The 14,229-nt window shown below is 40.0% G+C and overlaps 1 protein-coding gene across 17 annotated transcripts in view; it reads left to right on the top strand.

Annotated features, from left to right (window-relative positions):
• The window catches only part of ESRRG (estrogen related receptor gamma), a 724,179-nt gene that overhangs the window by 542,837 nt on the left and 167,113 nt on the right, over positions 1 to 14,229 (top strand). For all 17 annotated transcript variants that reach the window (XM_049868242.1, XM_049868248.1, XM_049868244.1 and 14 more), the window contains one exon: positions 9,941 to 10,057. In XM_049868242.1, the coding sequence (XP_049724199.1) occupies positions 9,941 to 10,057 (117 nt within the window). The remainder of the gene's footprint in view (positions 1 to 9,940; positions 10,058 to 14,229) is intronic.

Here is a 14,229-nt window from a genome sequence, read left to right as displayed (position 1 = left end):
CGCCGTGAGTCCAAATCGAATTAATGGCCACAGCTTTTGTTTGTTTGTTTCTATTAGGTATATTGTACGGGGAAGTGATTGAAGCTGGTACCAGCTGTAGCTTCTTTGGTGTTTCTCCCAAACACAGTTCGGAAACCCAAGAGTGTGGTCTGTAGTCACTAGACATTCCTCAGGGTTTACTAGCTTGCCTGCTTGAGGATTCCTTTCTGACCCTTTTTTTTCTTAATGGCAAAGCATCATCTGTTACATTTGGGCCTGTGCCTGAGATTTAATGTGAAAATGCTGCAATTATACCAACATATTGTTACAGCTCTTACATGCTAAGTCTGTGATTATCAGAATTTAATCCTAGAAAGTTTTGAAGAATCCAGTAAGAAAGACCTTTTCTATACCTTCTGTCTCCAATCTCATTCTTTATGTGGTGGTAGGACAGCACAAGGACCTAGAACATGAGACTTTGCTTTGATAAGAGCCAGATTGACTATATGAACTTAGTGTGCTGCTCCTTCCCCACCGCAGTGTACTACACTACAGCCTAAACTTCAGAGTGGAGACTGACTATTAATCTGACGCTCCTGTCTCAACTCAGTGTACCACAGCCTAAACTTCAGAGTGGAGATTGACTATTAATGTGACGCTCCTCTCCTTACCTCAGTGTACCACAACCTAAACTTCAGAGTGGAGACTATTAATATGACGCTCTTCCCCTCACCTCAGTGTACCACAGCCTAAACTTCAGAGTGGAGATTGACTATTAATGTGACGCTCCTCCCCTCACCTCAGTGTACCACAGCCTAAACTTCAGAGTGGAGATTGACTATTAATGTGACGCTCCTCTCCTTACCTCAGTGTACCACAACCTAAACTTCAGAGTGGAGACTATTAATATGACGCTCTTCCCCTCACCTCAGTGTACCACAGCCTAAACTTCAGAGGTGGAGATGGACTATTAATATGATGCTCCTCCCCTCACCTCAGTGTACCACGGCCTAAACTTCAGAGTGGAGATTGACTATTAATGTGACGCTCCTCTCCTCACCTCAGTGTACCACAGCCTAAACTTCAGGGTGGAGACTATTAATGTGACGCTCCTCCCCTCACCTCAGGGCACCACAGCCTAAACTTCAGAGGTGGAGATTGACTATTAATATGAAGCTACTCTCCTCACCTCACTGTACCACAGTCTAAACTTCAGGGTGGAGACTATTAATGTGACGTCTCTTCTCACCTCAGTGTACCACAACCTAAACTTCAGAGGTGGAGACTGACTATTAATGTGATGCTCCTCCCCTCACCTCAGTGTACCACAGCCTAAACTTCAGAGTGGAGACTGACTATTAATGTGATGCTTCTGCCCTCACCTCAGTGTACCACAACCTAAACTTCAGGGTAGAGACTGGCTATTAATGTGATGCTCCTCTCCTCACCTCAGTGTACCACAGCCTGAAGTTCAGAGTGGAGATTGACTATTAATGTGATGCTCCTCTCCTCACACCTCAGTGTACCACAGCCTGAACTTCAGAGTGGAGACTGACTACTTATGTGAGGCTTCTCTCCTCACCTCAGTGTACCACAGCCTGAACTTCAGAGTGGAGACTGACTACTTATGTGAGGCTTCTCTCCTCACCTCAGTGTACCACAGCTTGAAGTTCAGAGTGGAGATCAACTATTAATGTTACGCTCCTCCCCTCACCTCAGTGTACCACAGCCTAAACTTCAGAGTGAAGATTGACTATTAATGTGACGCTCCTCTCCTCACACCTCAGTGTACCACAGCCTGAACTTCAGAGTGGAGACTGACTACTTATGTGAAGCTCCTCTCCTCACCCAGTGTACCACAACCTAGATTTCAGAGCGGAGACTGACCATTAAGGGGCTGCTTCTCTCCTCACTATGGAAACCCTGGTGGCATAGTGGTTAAGAGTTTGGCTGCTAACTAAAAAGGTTGGTGGTTCAAAACTACCAGGCAGTCCTTGGAAACCATATGGGGCAGTTCTACTCTGTCCTGTAGGGTCGCTATGAGTCGGAATCGACTCGATGGCAATGGGTTTTTTCGGATTTTTCTCTCCTCACTGCTCAATGTACCACACAGCCTGAACTTCGGAGGTGGAGACTGACTATTAGTGTCATGATCCTCTCTTCACTCCTCAGTGTACCACAGCCTAAAGTTCAGAGGTACAGACTGACTACTTATGTGACCCTCCTCTCCTCACCTCAGTGTACCACAGCCTAAACTTCACAGGTGGAGATTGACTACTTATATGACGCTCCTCTCCTCACCTCAGGGTACCACAGCCTAAACTTTGGAAGTGGTTACAACCCTTCAGGAGTCTACCACTTGCATTCCTTGTCATGTTTTTGAACATCTTTTAGGGCCTCTAAACACCTTCAGTGGTGGTACCTTCAGATCTGTGACCTCTGAAGACACATTTAAATTCATGAAAGGACAGAGATCACTTGATGTCACATCTTGTGATGAAGAGGACAAGCTGCTTTGAGTGAAAATGAGGTGTAATATGACCCCTACCCATTCCCTTTTTATGGAGTCCCTGAGTAGTGCAAATGGTTAACACACTTGCTGCTAACTAAAAGGTTGAAGGTTCAAGTCTACCTGGAGGCACCTCAGAAAAAAAGTCCTTGTGATCTACTTCTGAAAAATAGCCATTGAAAACCCTATTGAGCACAGTTCTACTCTGACGCACGTGGGGTCGCCATGAGTCAGATTTGTAAAGTGACTGTAGTGGAAATTCTAAAAGAAGCATCAAAAAGTGTTTGGTATAATCTCTTGGGAACAGTTACGGTTTTCCTAGGTAACATTTTTTAATCTAATTTTGAATATATTCTTTGAAAAAAGTAGCCCCCTTAACTTATGGGTACATTGATATCATTATGCCTTTTTTTTGGCTACAGATACGTAATAAATTATTCTATATTATATAATTCCAGCTGTTAAAAAAAAAAAAAAAACCAAGCCCATTGCCATTGAGTTGATTCCTACTTAACTAGTGACCCTATAGGACAGAGTAGAACTGCTCCCTAGGGTTTCTAAGGCTGTGAATTTTGCAGAAGCCGACTGCTACACCCTTCTCTCATGGAGTGGCTGGTGGTCTCAAACTGCTGACCTTTCAATTGCTTTAACCACTGCACCACCAGGGCTTCTTATTCCAGCTATAGATAAGTATTATTTTCCATCTGAGATGAAATGAACAGAAAGTAGCTAGAAAAAATGGAGCATATGTAAAAGAAAGAAGAGGCGTGAGAGGGAAGTTGTCTCTGTAAAAATGGATAAACCTTTACTACTACACAGTACAGAACACAAAGTCTGCTAATTCAGTGATGGCTTTCTTTCTTTCCCTCTTTCTTTTTTTTTTATGTCTTAGGATATTTAAAACAAAATACTTCAGATTATTGCCTGCATGTTTTTAATGCTCTGTAATTGTGTATTGAGGCAAATGCCATGATTTTTAAATCACTTAATGTTGAAAAACCATTGGATAAACCTCACTTGGAATGCCCTGTGGGTCATCTCAAGCTATTTGGTTGTGTTAATAAAATTAAAACAATTGGGGGAAATATACAGATGCCTTCAAATGGGCTTTACAATTATGATGTCTGTATGTATGAAAAAGAGGGCAACTCTCAGAACTACATGAATCCAAATGCATCGTTACCATGTGGGAACGATATGAGTCGGGAGTAAAGATTTGACATATATTTTTATTTTGCGATGCCACGCTAATTTACATCATTCAGCCCTTTAACTGCCAAACTGTAAAAGTCCATTAAGTGACTGAGAGGAAAGTACAAATTACTCACCGGCACTCTAGGCTGGAGTTTTACACACACCCTGTTATTCTATCCGCCAGCTAGCTGCAAGATTCTATTAAGCGGTAAGTGAGAAAATTATATTGCCTGCAAACTGATTGTACAAAAGACTCTGAAATAACTAATCAGAGCCCAGGACTTTCTGAAAAGCCGCCAGGAGATATTATAAATTGCTCGATCATTCTTGTCAGCCTGGTTTAGAAGCCTCAAGCTTCCATGTTTATTCTGTTCTCTGTGCAGCAGATCTGACTTCCCCAGCTGCTGAAAAAAACTGGGAAAATTCTAGTCGTGTCATCAGTAGCTGCCCAATTCAGTCCCTGGTGCTATCTAACAAATGTGTTCCAGAAAATGGCAAGCTGTAATCCAAGAAAAATACGTGTCTGCAATGAGAACCCTCTGCTGTGAACAATAGCTTCTGCATCCTCCAGAGTGACTGTCCAGTGTCAACGCTCCAGGGTGCCCACAACTGCTTTTAGAAATATTTTTCTCTAGTTTCCACTTTTAGTGAATTGAAGGAAAGCAAGTACCTCTTTGAGATCCTGTGGTCCTCTGGGAGTAATGCCTTTGAACCATTACCAAAAGAGCTGTAACACTGTTACTCAGGTGCTTGGGACAGCACATTTTTAGGATGAAATGCTTTCCTTCTTGAATAGAAAAAGTACCAGAGAAGGTTTTTCAAGGGCAGAATCTCTGTAGACTCTAACATGGATCAAAGACTTTGTTGGATGGGTGATCATAGCCAACAACAAGGAGCTAAGTAACTCAATGGGAGGGCTTGGAAATTAGGTTTTCCTCCAGCAAATAACTTCTTTAGAATACTGTTGATTTGTTTTTCAAGATATAAACCAGAGTTACTTGGTGAAATCAAGGTTATCATTCATATATGTCAAGACAAATTCATTGAAGCAGAACCTTTGGCTGAAGGATCCCTGGTTCATTGTCAACAATTTCTCTACTCTTAAATTGAAAATGTATCATTTGGGAAAACACTTAGGGTCACTGTACTTTCCTTGCATTCACAGTGAAATCTTTGCACTGTTGTTGTGTTCCCTGTAGTTTTGAGAAGACTCCTTTACCCTCATGTAGTCATTCTTTTTTCACAGCACAGTTCAAACGTTTCCTCCTATGTGAAGAACTTGGTGACTTTCCTAAGCCTGATCTCTGCATGTGTATGCAGGTGCTCGCTTTCTTTGCATCCAGTGTTACAGTGCTCACTAAGCTGCATTGTTGTTTGTGTACATGTCTTGGCTCCTCCATATGGTTCCCTGGGTGGCAAAAAATGGTTTGCAATCAACTGCTAACCTAAAGGGTGGCAGTACAAACCCATCCAACGATGCCATAGAGGAAAGACCTGGTGATCTGCTTCCGTTAAGATTACAGCCAAGAAAACCCTGCGGAGTAGTTCTACTCCGTAACACATGGGGTTTTCATGAGTCGGAATCAACGTGATGGCAATGGGTTTGGTTTGTCTCTTCCATAAGACTTTGGATACCTCATGAACAGGGACCACATGTCTTTATCCCAACCCAGCATGTGATACAAAATTCCAGGCTCATTGGTAAGTTCTGAGGATTTAGCAATGAATAGAATGGAGCCCCTTCTCAAGAGTTCATTCTAAGGTACTATTCTTAAAAATTTCCTTGCCTTTATATTTCTTTGTCATTGACGAATTATAGAATGTAATGATTAGCAAGGAACCTAGAGCACTTCCTAACATGTGATCTAAAACTCTCATGTGGCAATTTGATGAGTTCTCTTCTATTTTTCAAAGAAATTTAAAAATCTTTACTTAAGTGTCTATGGAAGAGTCATTCATAGATTCAGCTCCTATTATATCGCTCCACAGGTTTTCTCCAATTGTGACTCTGCTTCTGAGGGCACATGCTTTGTAAATAGTAAAGGGGTTATAATGGGGTAAAAAATTAAATAGCTCTGCTCTTTTAGTGCCATGTGTCTGCTTCCTCACACTTTATTTTCCCTTTATTCTTATCCCGTTCATATCAGGGTGCACTTTTATTTCCTTTAAAGCTTCTTACGGCTTTTTTCTTTTCTTTTCACTCTTTACTACCCAGGAGACTTTGTATTTTTTCTTTTTTAGTTTCTCTCTTGATTTCTCTCTCTTTTTTGTCAGACATTTCCTTTTTTGTCAAAGCTACTTTTCAAGGTTTTGAAAAATTAACTAGCTTTCCTTCTACTTTTTAAAGAAATATTTTATTTTTGGTAAAAATATACACAGCAAAACTCACTCCCATTCGGCAGTTTCTAGACTGATCGTTGACATTGGTTATATTCTTCACTTGGTGCCAACTTTCACATTATTTCTGTTCTAGTTGTTTCGCTCCCAGTTGACTTAAACTCCCTGACCTCCAGCCTTCTCATCTTTACTTCAAAATAGCTGTTGTCCATTTGGTCTTACATAGATTTTTTTTTTAAGAACAGGATACTCCAGGGTGACAATCTTTACTTTTTGAGCTAAACTGTTACTTAGTATAAAGGTGACTCCAGGGAATAGCATCAAGTTTTAAACTTGTAGAGTAGCTTTCCAAGCTTCCTAATGGGATAATTCAGTTCCTCTGCCTCTGTGAATATTACTACATTAAACCAAACCCACTGCCGTCAAGTGGATTCTGACTCACAGCGACCCAAAAGGACAGAGTAGAACTGCCCCATAAGGTTTCCAAGGCTGTGAATCTTTATGGCAGCAGGCTGCCACATCTTTTTCCCACAGAGTGGCTAGTGGGTTCCAACTGCCAACCTTTTGGTTAGCAGCCAAGTGCTTTAACCACTGTGCCACTATGGCTCCTTATTACTAGATTACAGCACTACAATTGATGTTCCTAATGACCTTGGGGCATCAAGAATATATTGAGTTATTATAAGTGTATTATTTTACTTGTTGGAAGCCCTGGTGGCATAGTGGTTAAGAGCTACGGCAGCTAAACAAAAGGATGGCAGCTCAGATCCACCAGGGGCTCCTTGGAAACCCTATGGGGTGGTTCTGCTCTGTTCTGTAGGGTTGCTATGAGTACTTACATACTATTTTTTGGTGGGGGATTTCTCTGCTGCATAAGAAATGGTCCTTGTCCCCTGGATTCTTCCTATCTGATGGACAATGTGTATGTGAAAAGTTATGACAAAACACTGTATATGATGAGACTCCCTGAAGAGATGTGAGAACCAAGTAATCATTTTCTCCTGGGAGAGTCTGAGAAGTTTTCATGAAAGATAAGAATGGCGTTTGAGTTGAACGTTGAGCCTTGGAAAAAATTTCAAGAAAAGAGGGGCAAGAATAGCTCATGCTCAGAGGGAAGTCTGAAGGACACAGTAGAAAATGAGTCATTTTGGAAAATGTATTTAAGGTAGTAATTGTAATATTGCTAGAAAAGTAGATGAGAGTTAGATTGTGGGAGCATCCTGTTTGCTAGCCCAATATTTTACACTTAATTCAGGAGGCCGTAGGAATCTTTTTTTTTTTTTCCTATTTAGGATAGAGCCATGATCAAAGCAGTCGTAGGACGAGGAATATGATAGGGTTATGGAGGATGGATTAGAGTGGAGCAGAACGGAGGCAAAAAGCCCAGTTAGGAGATAGCTGCAATAGTCCAGGTGTGAGATCACATGTGCTTAATTTAGGTTCTTGTCAGAAGTGTGCTGATATGAAGGATGGGGATACAATTTTCAGAGGAGAAGAGGGACACATTTGAACAGAAAGATGATTTCACATATATATTTTTGATGATGGGTCATTCAGATAGAAGTTTCCAGCACTGGACCAAATATGTGGGACTAGTGTTCATGCCTCAGTACTGGAGGGTAAACAGAGTATTACTTCATACTGGTTTTTCCAAAATGGAAAGAAATGCTGCTTGGTGAAAAATCTTTTTTTTTCTTTCTGAGGCTGCTGACCAGTCATTGTTCATCCTTGCTAAGAAAGCAAAGGCCTCTGTTTCTTTTCTAGATCAGTAGAGGAAAAGCCATGTAGGGTAGAAGAACCTGGTGGTAAAATACTAATTAACACCTAGAAAATTACTAGCAACACTCTCATGACGCAAAATAAATTTTCATTGATGGTTAGAAAAAGCCAACGCTGAAAAGTGGTTCATCTAAAGTTCAGATTTCAAATCCATTTATTCTCCGCCATCACCTAGTCAGCCTGCTTCCTTTGAGTTGTCCTGGTTTTCTCTGAGTACAGAGCCAATAATATCTCTGAGAGAAAGGTGATAGTATATTTTTCTGTCGATGCAGTTAATATTCTCTTATGTTAAAAAGCATTTTCTCTGATTATTATAAATGCCTGAACTAGAATTCTAATTTAATCAGTTTTGATAGGTGTATCTCAAGTTATCGTCTACAGACTTTTTTTTTTTAAGCCATGCTTACCTAACCAGTTCTCAGTAGGTATACGTGGTTAAGTATTACTTCCTGTTGAATCAGCAGTTGCTGAGTAGTTGAGTCTTTGTGCAGTCCTGCAATCCACTAATGTGATATTTAATGAGGAGACATCAGTCTGGAGAAAGGTAGTCAATATAAATCAGTGTTTACAAAGTGTGATTAACTCTGAAATATTTCATCAATGCTGCGGTCCCAGGCAGCCTCTATGCTAATTACTAGAATCTGCGCCTGTTTCAGGGGACTTGGATGGACCCTGAGTATTGCAAACATGGAGCAGCAAAATTGCAATTATGCTCGGACCGTCCCTGATGACAATTTATGCATTTGGTGTGATGACCTCCCCCTTCCCAAGAGGGCAATAAACAGAACGCATTTTCATTAAGATACTAATGTACTTAATCTCCAGGGGAAAGGGCTAGGAAGTGACGGAAGGCCTCCAAGCACCCTGTGACAGAGCCGATAGGGGAAAGGGCTAGGAAGTGACGAAAGACCTCCAAGCACCCTGTGACAGAGCTGATAGGGGAAAGGGCTAGGAAGTGACGGAAGGCCTCCAAGCACCCTGTGACAGAGCTGATAGGGGAAAGGGCTAGGAAGTGACGGAAGGCCTCCAAGCACCCTGTGACAGAGCTGATAGGGGAAAGAGAGTTTATTTTAAAGGCAGCATCTTTGCAAAGCAGTAGGCAGCCCCAAAGCGCATCTCATGCGTAGCCATTGGCACTAATTGAAAAATTTAAAGTTTGGATCTTCTGGTTACATACTTATTATTTTAAATGTCTAGGTACTACCATGAATGATGTAAAGTTTAATATATATATTAAAAAAAAAACTATAACAATATAACTTCAAAGTAGTTTATTCTTGTTTGTAACATTTCCAAGGAGCTTCAGAGCTTGGAATTAATCGTGCAGATAAAGTAATGCATGTCACCATGATGATGGTGATGACCATCGGTAGGCATTTACCAAGCATAGAGCTGTCTTCTCACGCTCTGGTCTAAGCATTGTAGCAAGAGTTGTGTCATTTCAATGCCTGCCTTCTAGGCACTTACCAACAAAAAAGAAAAGTAAACCAAACCCGTTGCCATCGAGTCAATTCCAACTCATAGCGATCCTTAGGCTAGAGTACAGCTGCCCCACAGGGTTTCCAAGGAGTGGCTTGTGGATTTGAACTGCTGACCTTTTGACTAACAGCTGAACACTTAACCGCTGTGCCACCAGGGCTCCAGGAGCTTGCCACAGGGCCCCGAATTAGCCTGATGATCATTTTTCCTGGTGAGGCTTATACTGTCCTGTGTCATATAGACGGTGAGCCTAACGCAGCAGACCATTAGTAAACCCAGAGAAATCCAGAATCCATGATACAAAGATCCAGTTTTCAGTTTGTATTTTTATGGAAATAATCTACAGTGAAATTTCCTCTCAGGTCTGAGATGCTGGAAAACTATTACCGTGCACAGCTCTAATAAACATAATGTTCCAATGGCTCATTTTTGAACTAATCTTTTGAAGAGTTTCATCATGTATCTTTCCATTGTTCCATGTGTCTTCAGTGGTTGGGGCAGAAGATCCAGCTTCTCTGGAGGTTTGTGGCATTCCTCACCATCCTATCCCAAGTGACTTTTTTAGAGCGAGGGCAGTAATGAGTTGGTATTGCCTTTGAGATGCGAATATGTTCCGGGTCTTTTGAATCTAACAGCATCTTTTCTTCAAACTCTGTGTTGTAGGTAATATAGAATACAGCTGCCCTGCCACAAACGAATGTGAAATCACAAAGCGCAGACGCAAATCGTGCCAGGCTTGCCGCTTCATGAAGTGTTTAAAAGTGGGCATGCTGAAAGAAGGTAAGGCACTTTGTCAGTGGCCCCATGCTTTAGGGTGGGGATGGGGTCGGGGCGGGGAGGGGGGGCGGAGCACAGGGAACTAAACAATTTCAGAGAAAGCAGGAAAAGATGGGGTAATAGTGAGTAGCCTGAGTCTGATGGCAGGATACCCTCTCTTTACACCTGAGCTTTCTGTAACTTTGTGGCTAACTGCTTGGCATTGACAGGGAGGGACAAGGTAGGACGTATCTGATGTGCAGCTAAGCCCACCGGGTATGCTTTACAATTCTGGGCTTTTCACCTTTGCAGGAGGCAAGGAATTAGGGACAACCAAGAGGTCACTGTCATTGTCTTTTGCTTTTCTTCTCATTACTAGGTTCATGCAGAGACTTTTTTTTTTTTAATATCTTTGGGTTTATAGCATTCTTTGTTTCTTGCCAGTATTACCTTTTGGGCTTACTTCCTATTATAAAGAGCTTGCAACAATGACATTAAAATTATTTTCTCTCTGCTTCTTGAGGGGGGATAACAACCAAAAAACAAAATAATTTAGTACATGTATCCTGTGCTAAGCAAATTGTTTAAGCACATACAGTTAATAAGAAGTAGAGTCAGAAATTGAATCCAGGTAGTAAGATGCCAGAGGCTACTCAATTATTCTACACAAGTCAAGAAATATTTGTAAATTTCAACATGTCTATTCAGCTCAGATTTGGAGATAAATTATTCTTTTCTTCAGGAAGCCTAGCATTCAGATTTTTGTTTGTTTTTTTTTTTTTTTGCAACGTTAATTTGTTGTTTTTTAAAAAATATATCTCTTTAATGTAGGTGCTTTTGTACATGTGTATTTTAAATACTGATTTAGATTTTACTTTTTCCTTCTCCACGGAAAAGTCACCAGGGTTTCAAATAAATACGATAATTTTATAAAGTAAGAAAATGAAAATTCAGTAATTGAATTTTGAAAGAAAATTAGATAAATTAAATATTTAACAATTAAAATGATTAAAATTGTATAGAAAAATTGTATAGAGCTTCTGTTAAATCATAGAAATGTACTTTGCTCCTTGGGTCTACCACGTGAGATTGTACAATTGCACATTTCATTGTTACTGGAGACCCCCTATTTTTAGCTCCTAAATCCATATAAACCCAAGTGTTTGTTCAGCAAGGACAAAGCAGAACTTTAATTAGGTGTGGCATTACTAGATCTCATAGTTCTTTTGTGGTTGGTTCTTATTCCAAGATGTTCACTGTGAACAATGTTATAGAAAGATGAGTGAACCAGCTTCTAGCTGGGTATGCAGAGTTCATGCTGTACTCTGCCTCTTACCAGAAGCCAGGTGTCTCCCTCCCAACTTGACTAGGAACAAGAAGACCCTCTCAAGTTCTTATTCTCTTCTTCAACTTTGCTCTTACTTTGGAAAACAGTTATAAACAAACAAATACATAATTAAAGTCTTATGAAAAGATGACCAAAATACATTGTCAAGTAAAAAACAAACAACAACAATAAGAAAACAAGTTGCCTAGTAGTATGATTAAGTTTATATGGAGAGAGATTAAGAGAGAGGTGGAAGGTAGATACCTGCTGTGATGGTGGATGCCTGGAGAAGTGAAAGGAAGAGTACTTACTGACAGATAACAGTGTTACTCTGATGGATAAAACTGAGAATGAGACCTACTTCTTTCTCGTTTCACTGTATGATCGTTGGCACTGTCAGGATTCTTCACAGTGAACATGTTTTACATTTAGAATCCATTCACTAAATATTTATTAAGGTCTTCCTGTGTGCCAGGTACTGTTCTAGTCTCTAGCAATGTAGCAATGAAAAAGACAGATATGGTTGCCCTTACTAGAGAAAACGTACATGAAAGTGCCAAAAGGACAGTTCTGACAAAGAAAAACATAAAAATTAAAAGCTCAGCAATAACAACCCAACCCACATGGCAAAGACTTTTTCTTTTAATTAGGAAGATGGCCGTAGGCTACTTTTCTGAAGTGAAAAACTCGATCTCACTCATTGCCCTTAAACCTGACAGCAGATTAACAAATGAACATATTTCAGAATGTAATGATAAGTGATTGACAGTCGAATTTTGATCTTAATTATATTGCAACCCACTTGAGCTGTAGAGATTTAAACTAAACTTACATTCATTCAGAAAAGCTTAATGAAGGGTTTCAAACAGTTGAAAGCTGAAGAATCTTTTTTTTAAGTCAAATCGTTTTTTAAATGTTATAAAAGTAGTAAATCAATGAGCGTTTCTAATTGATGTGTTCTAGAGTTGAATTTTATTTAAAAAAAATTAAAGTGCCTGGAGGCAGGCACTCCATTTCCAGGTAGATAGATGTTTTTGATTAGTTTGGTTTTACTACTCTGTTAACTCACTCTTTGCCCACTGCCCGTCATTATCTTCCCCTTCCAGGTTTAGGGAGGAAGTAGAGAAAATAATTTCCCCCAATGTGGTTTTTCATCAGGAGCAATCCTGGAGGGTGGGAAGAGTAACTGAAGAGTGGGAACTGTGTTTAATTAAACATTCTTGGTGAAGTAAATGGGACAGGGCTTATCTATAATTCACACCTCTTTAGTTGCTGTTATCAAGCGTTGAGAGGGTCTGTTTTCAAGGGAATTGCTACTGTTGCTGATATTCTCAAATAATAATTTATTTTTCTTTCACTTCCTTGTGCCCACTTTCATGGCACAATATCAGTTCTCTAAGCCGCCCACCCACCTCAAATAGAAAGGATGAGATGGATATGAGTAAATACGGAATATTCTTTTTCTTTTGTACTTAATGCTGTGAGATATTGCATTACACGCTGCACACAAATTCACAATTACGTTTGGCCATCTCCTTGGGTTTAGACTTGCCTTCCAAGCCTGGAGAGAATGATACTGTCTTAAATATATGGGTGCCGTGCAGTTTGTCAGAGACCATGACGTAGTCAATCTATTCAAACGTAAACCTGTTCAATTGAATTACCAGCCCATAATAAAATTTGCTGCTACAAGCCCTGTTTTGACCACAGCAGTCCATATAGGCTGATGCTACAGCAGGTCTGGAAATTGACAGGCAAAATCTATTTAAACAAAAAACATGAGTTCTAGAATCTGAAATGAAATCAGATTTCAGCAGCTTTGATGGGAACCTTCTTTCCTTTAACAGGTATTTTTTATTTCACTAGCCAAATGCCTCTTAGATAGAGTGCCGCCTGAGGGAGATGAAGAGGTTTTCATTAAAAAGGTGGTTTATAGAAAAAGGAGACTTTTAAAAACAGTAATTCTTAGCTTCATTGACTGGCTTCTCTACCAGTTGAGGTTTATCACTTAGGAAAGATACCTGAGTACATGTGAGGTACGAAAGGGAAGCGCTGGCCGATGGGTAAATAATTCCAGTTGTGTCGCATTGATTAACATTGAATTTTTAAAAGTTATGCCCTTGCATTAGCCAGCACTGTAATTATTTCTGAATGAACTATGCTTTTTAATTTTAACTTTCAAATTAAAAGAAAAAAATCATTACCAGTTGAAGCAAAACAAAACAAAAGCGGTTGTGTCTCTGGAGAAAACAACAAAATTGCACAACATACCAAAACTTTGTGAAGTTCAGTTAAGCAAATGATAGTTGGTTCAAATCCAAGTTGTTGTAACATCTCGCATCCTGACAACTCCCCTTCATCTTTCTCTGTGCTATGCCCTGCTAGTAAGCATCACGAACGATGGGCCATCTTTATACCACACTGTATGTCCAAGAAAACTCATCTATTACCAGATATCTGGTCTGAACATTCCCTTTTCATTTTTTTCCGCCAGGTATTGTTCATTTGAAGGAAAAAACAAAAACTGTTTTTTTTTTTAATCAAGGTGCACCTATAAATCTGGTCAAGATTTATTTTTATTTTGATCTCTCTCCTTAGTTATTTAAAGGCTATCACAGAACATATTGGTTCAGTTCTCTCTCTGTCAGTGGCAAATAGAGACATTTTATGAAAGCAGTTATTATTTTATTTAGGTATAGAATTCACTGATCAAAGGATTGGAGAATTTTTATTTATGGGCATGGCGGGTCTCACCTTGGGAACTCAGGTATTTTTTGTTTTACTCTTGCAGGTGATCAGTAGACTCAGGTATACGTGCACGGCATAGCATTCCCCAGCCAGGCCAGCCTGCATGCTAAATCAAGGCTGC

Source organism: Elephas maximus, chromosome 24 (genome assembly GCF_024166365.1).
Source record: "Elephas maximus indicus isolate mEleMax1 chromosome 24, mEleMax1 primary haplotype, whole genome shotgun sequence".
Classification (NCBI taxonomy): domain Eukaryota; kingdom Metazoa; phylum Chordata; class Mammalia; order Proboscidea; family Elephantidae; genus Elephas; species Elephas maximus.
Note: the sequence above shows the minus strand (reverse complement) of the source record. Positions and strands in the feature narration are given on the sequence as shown.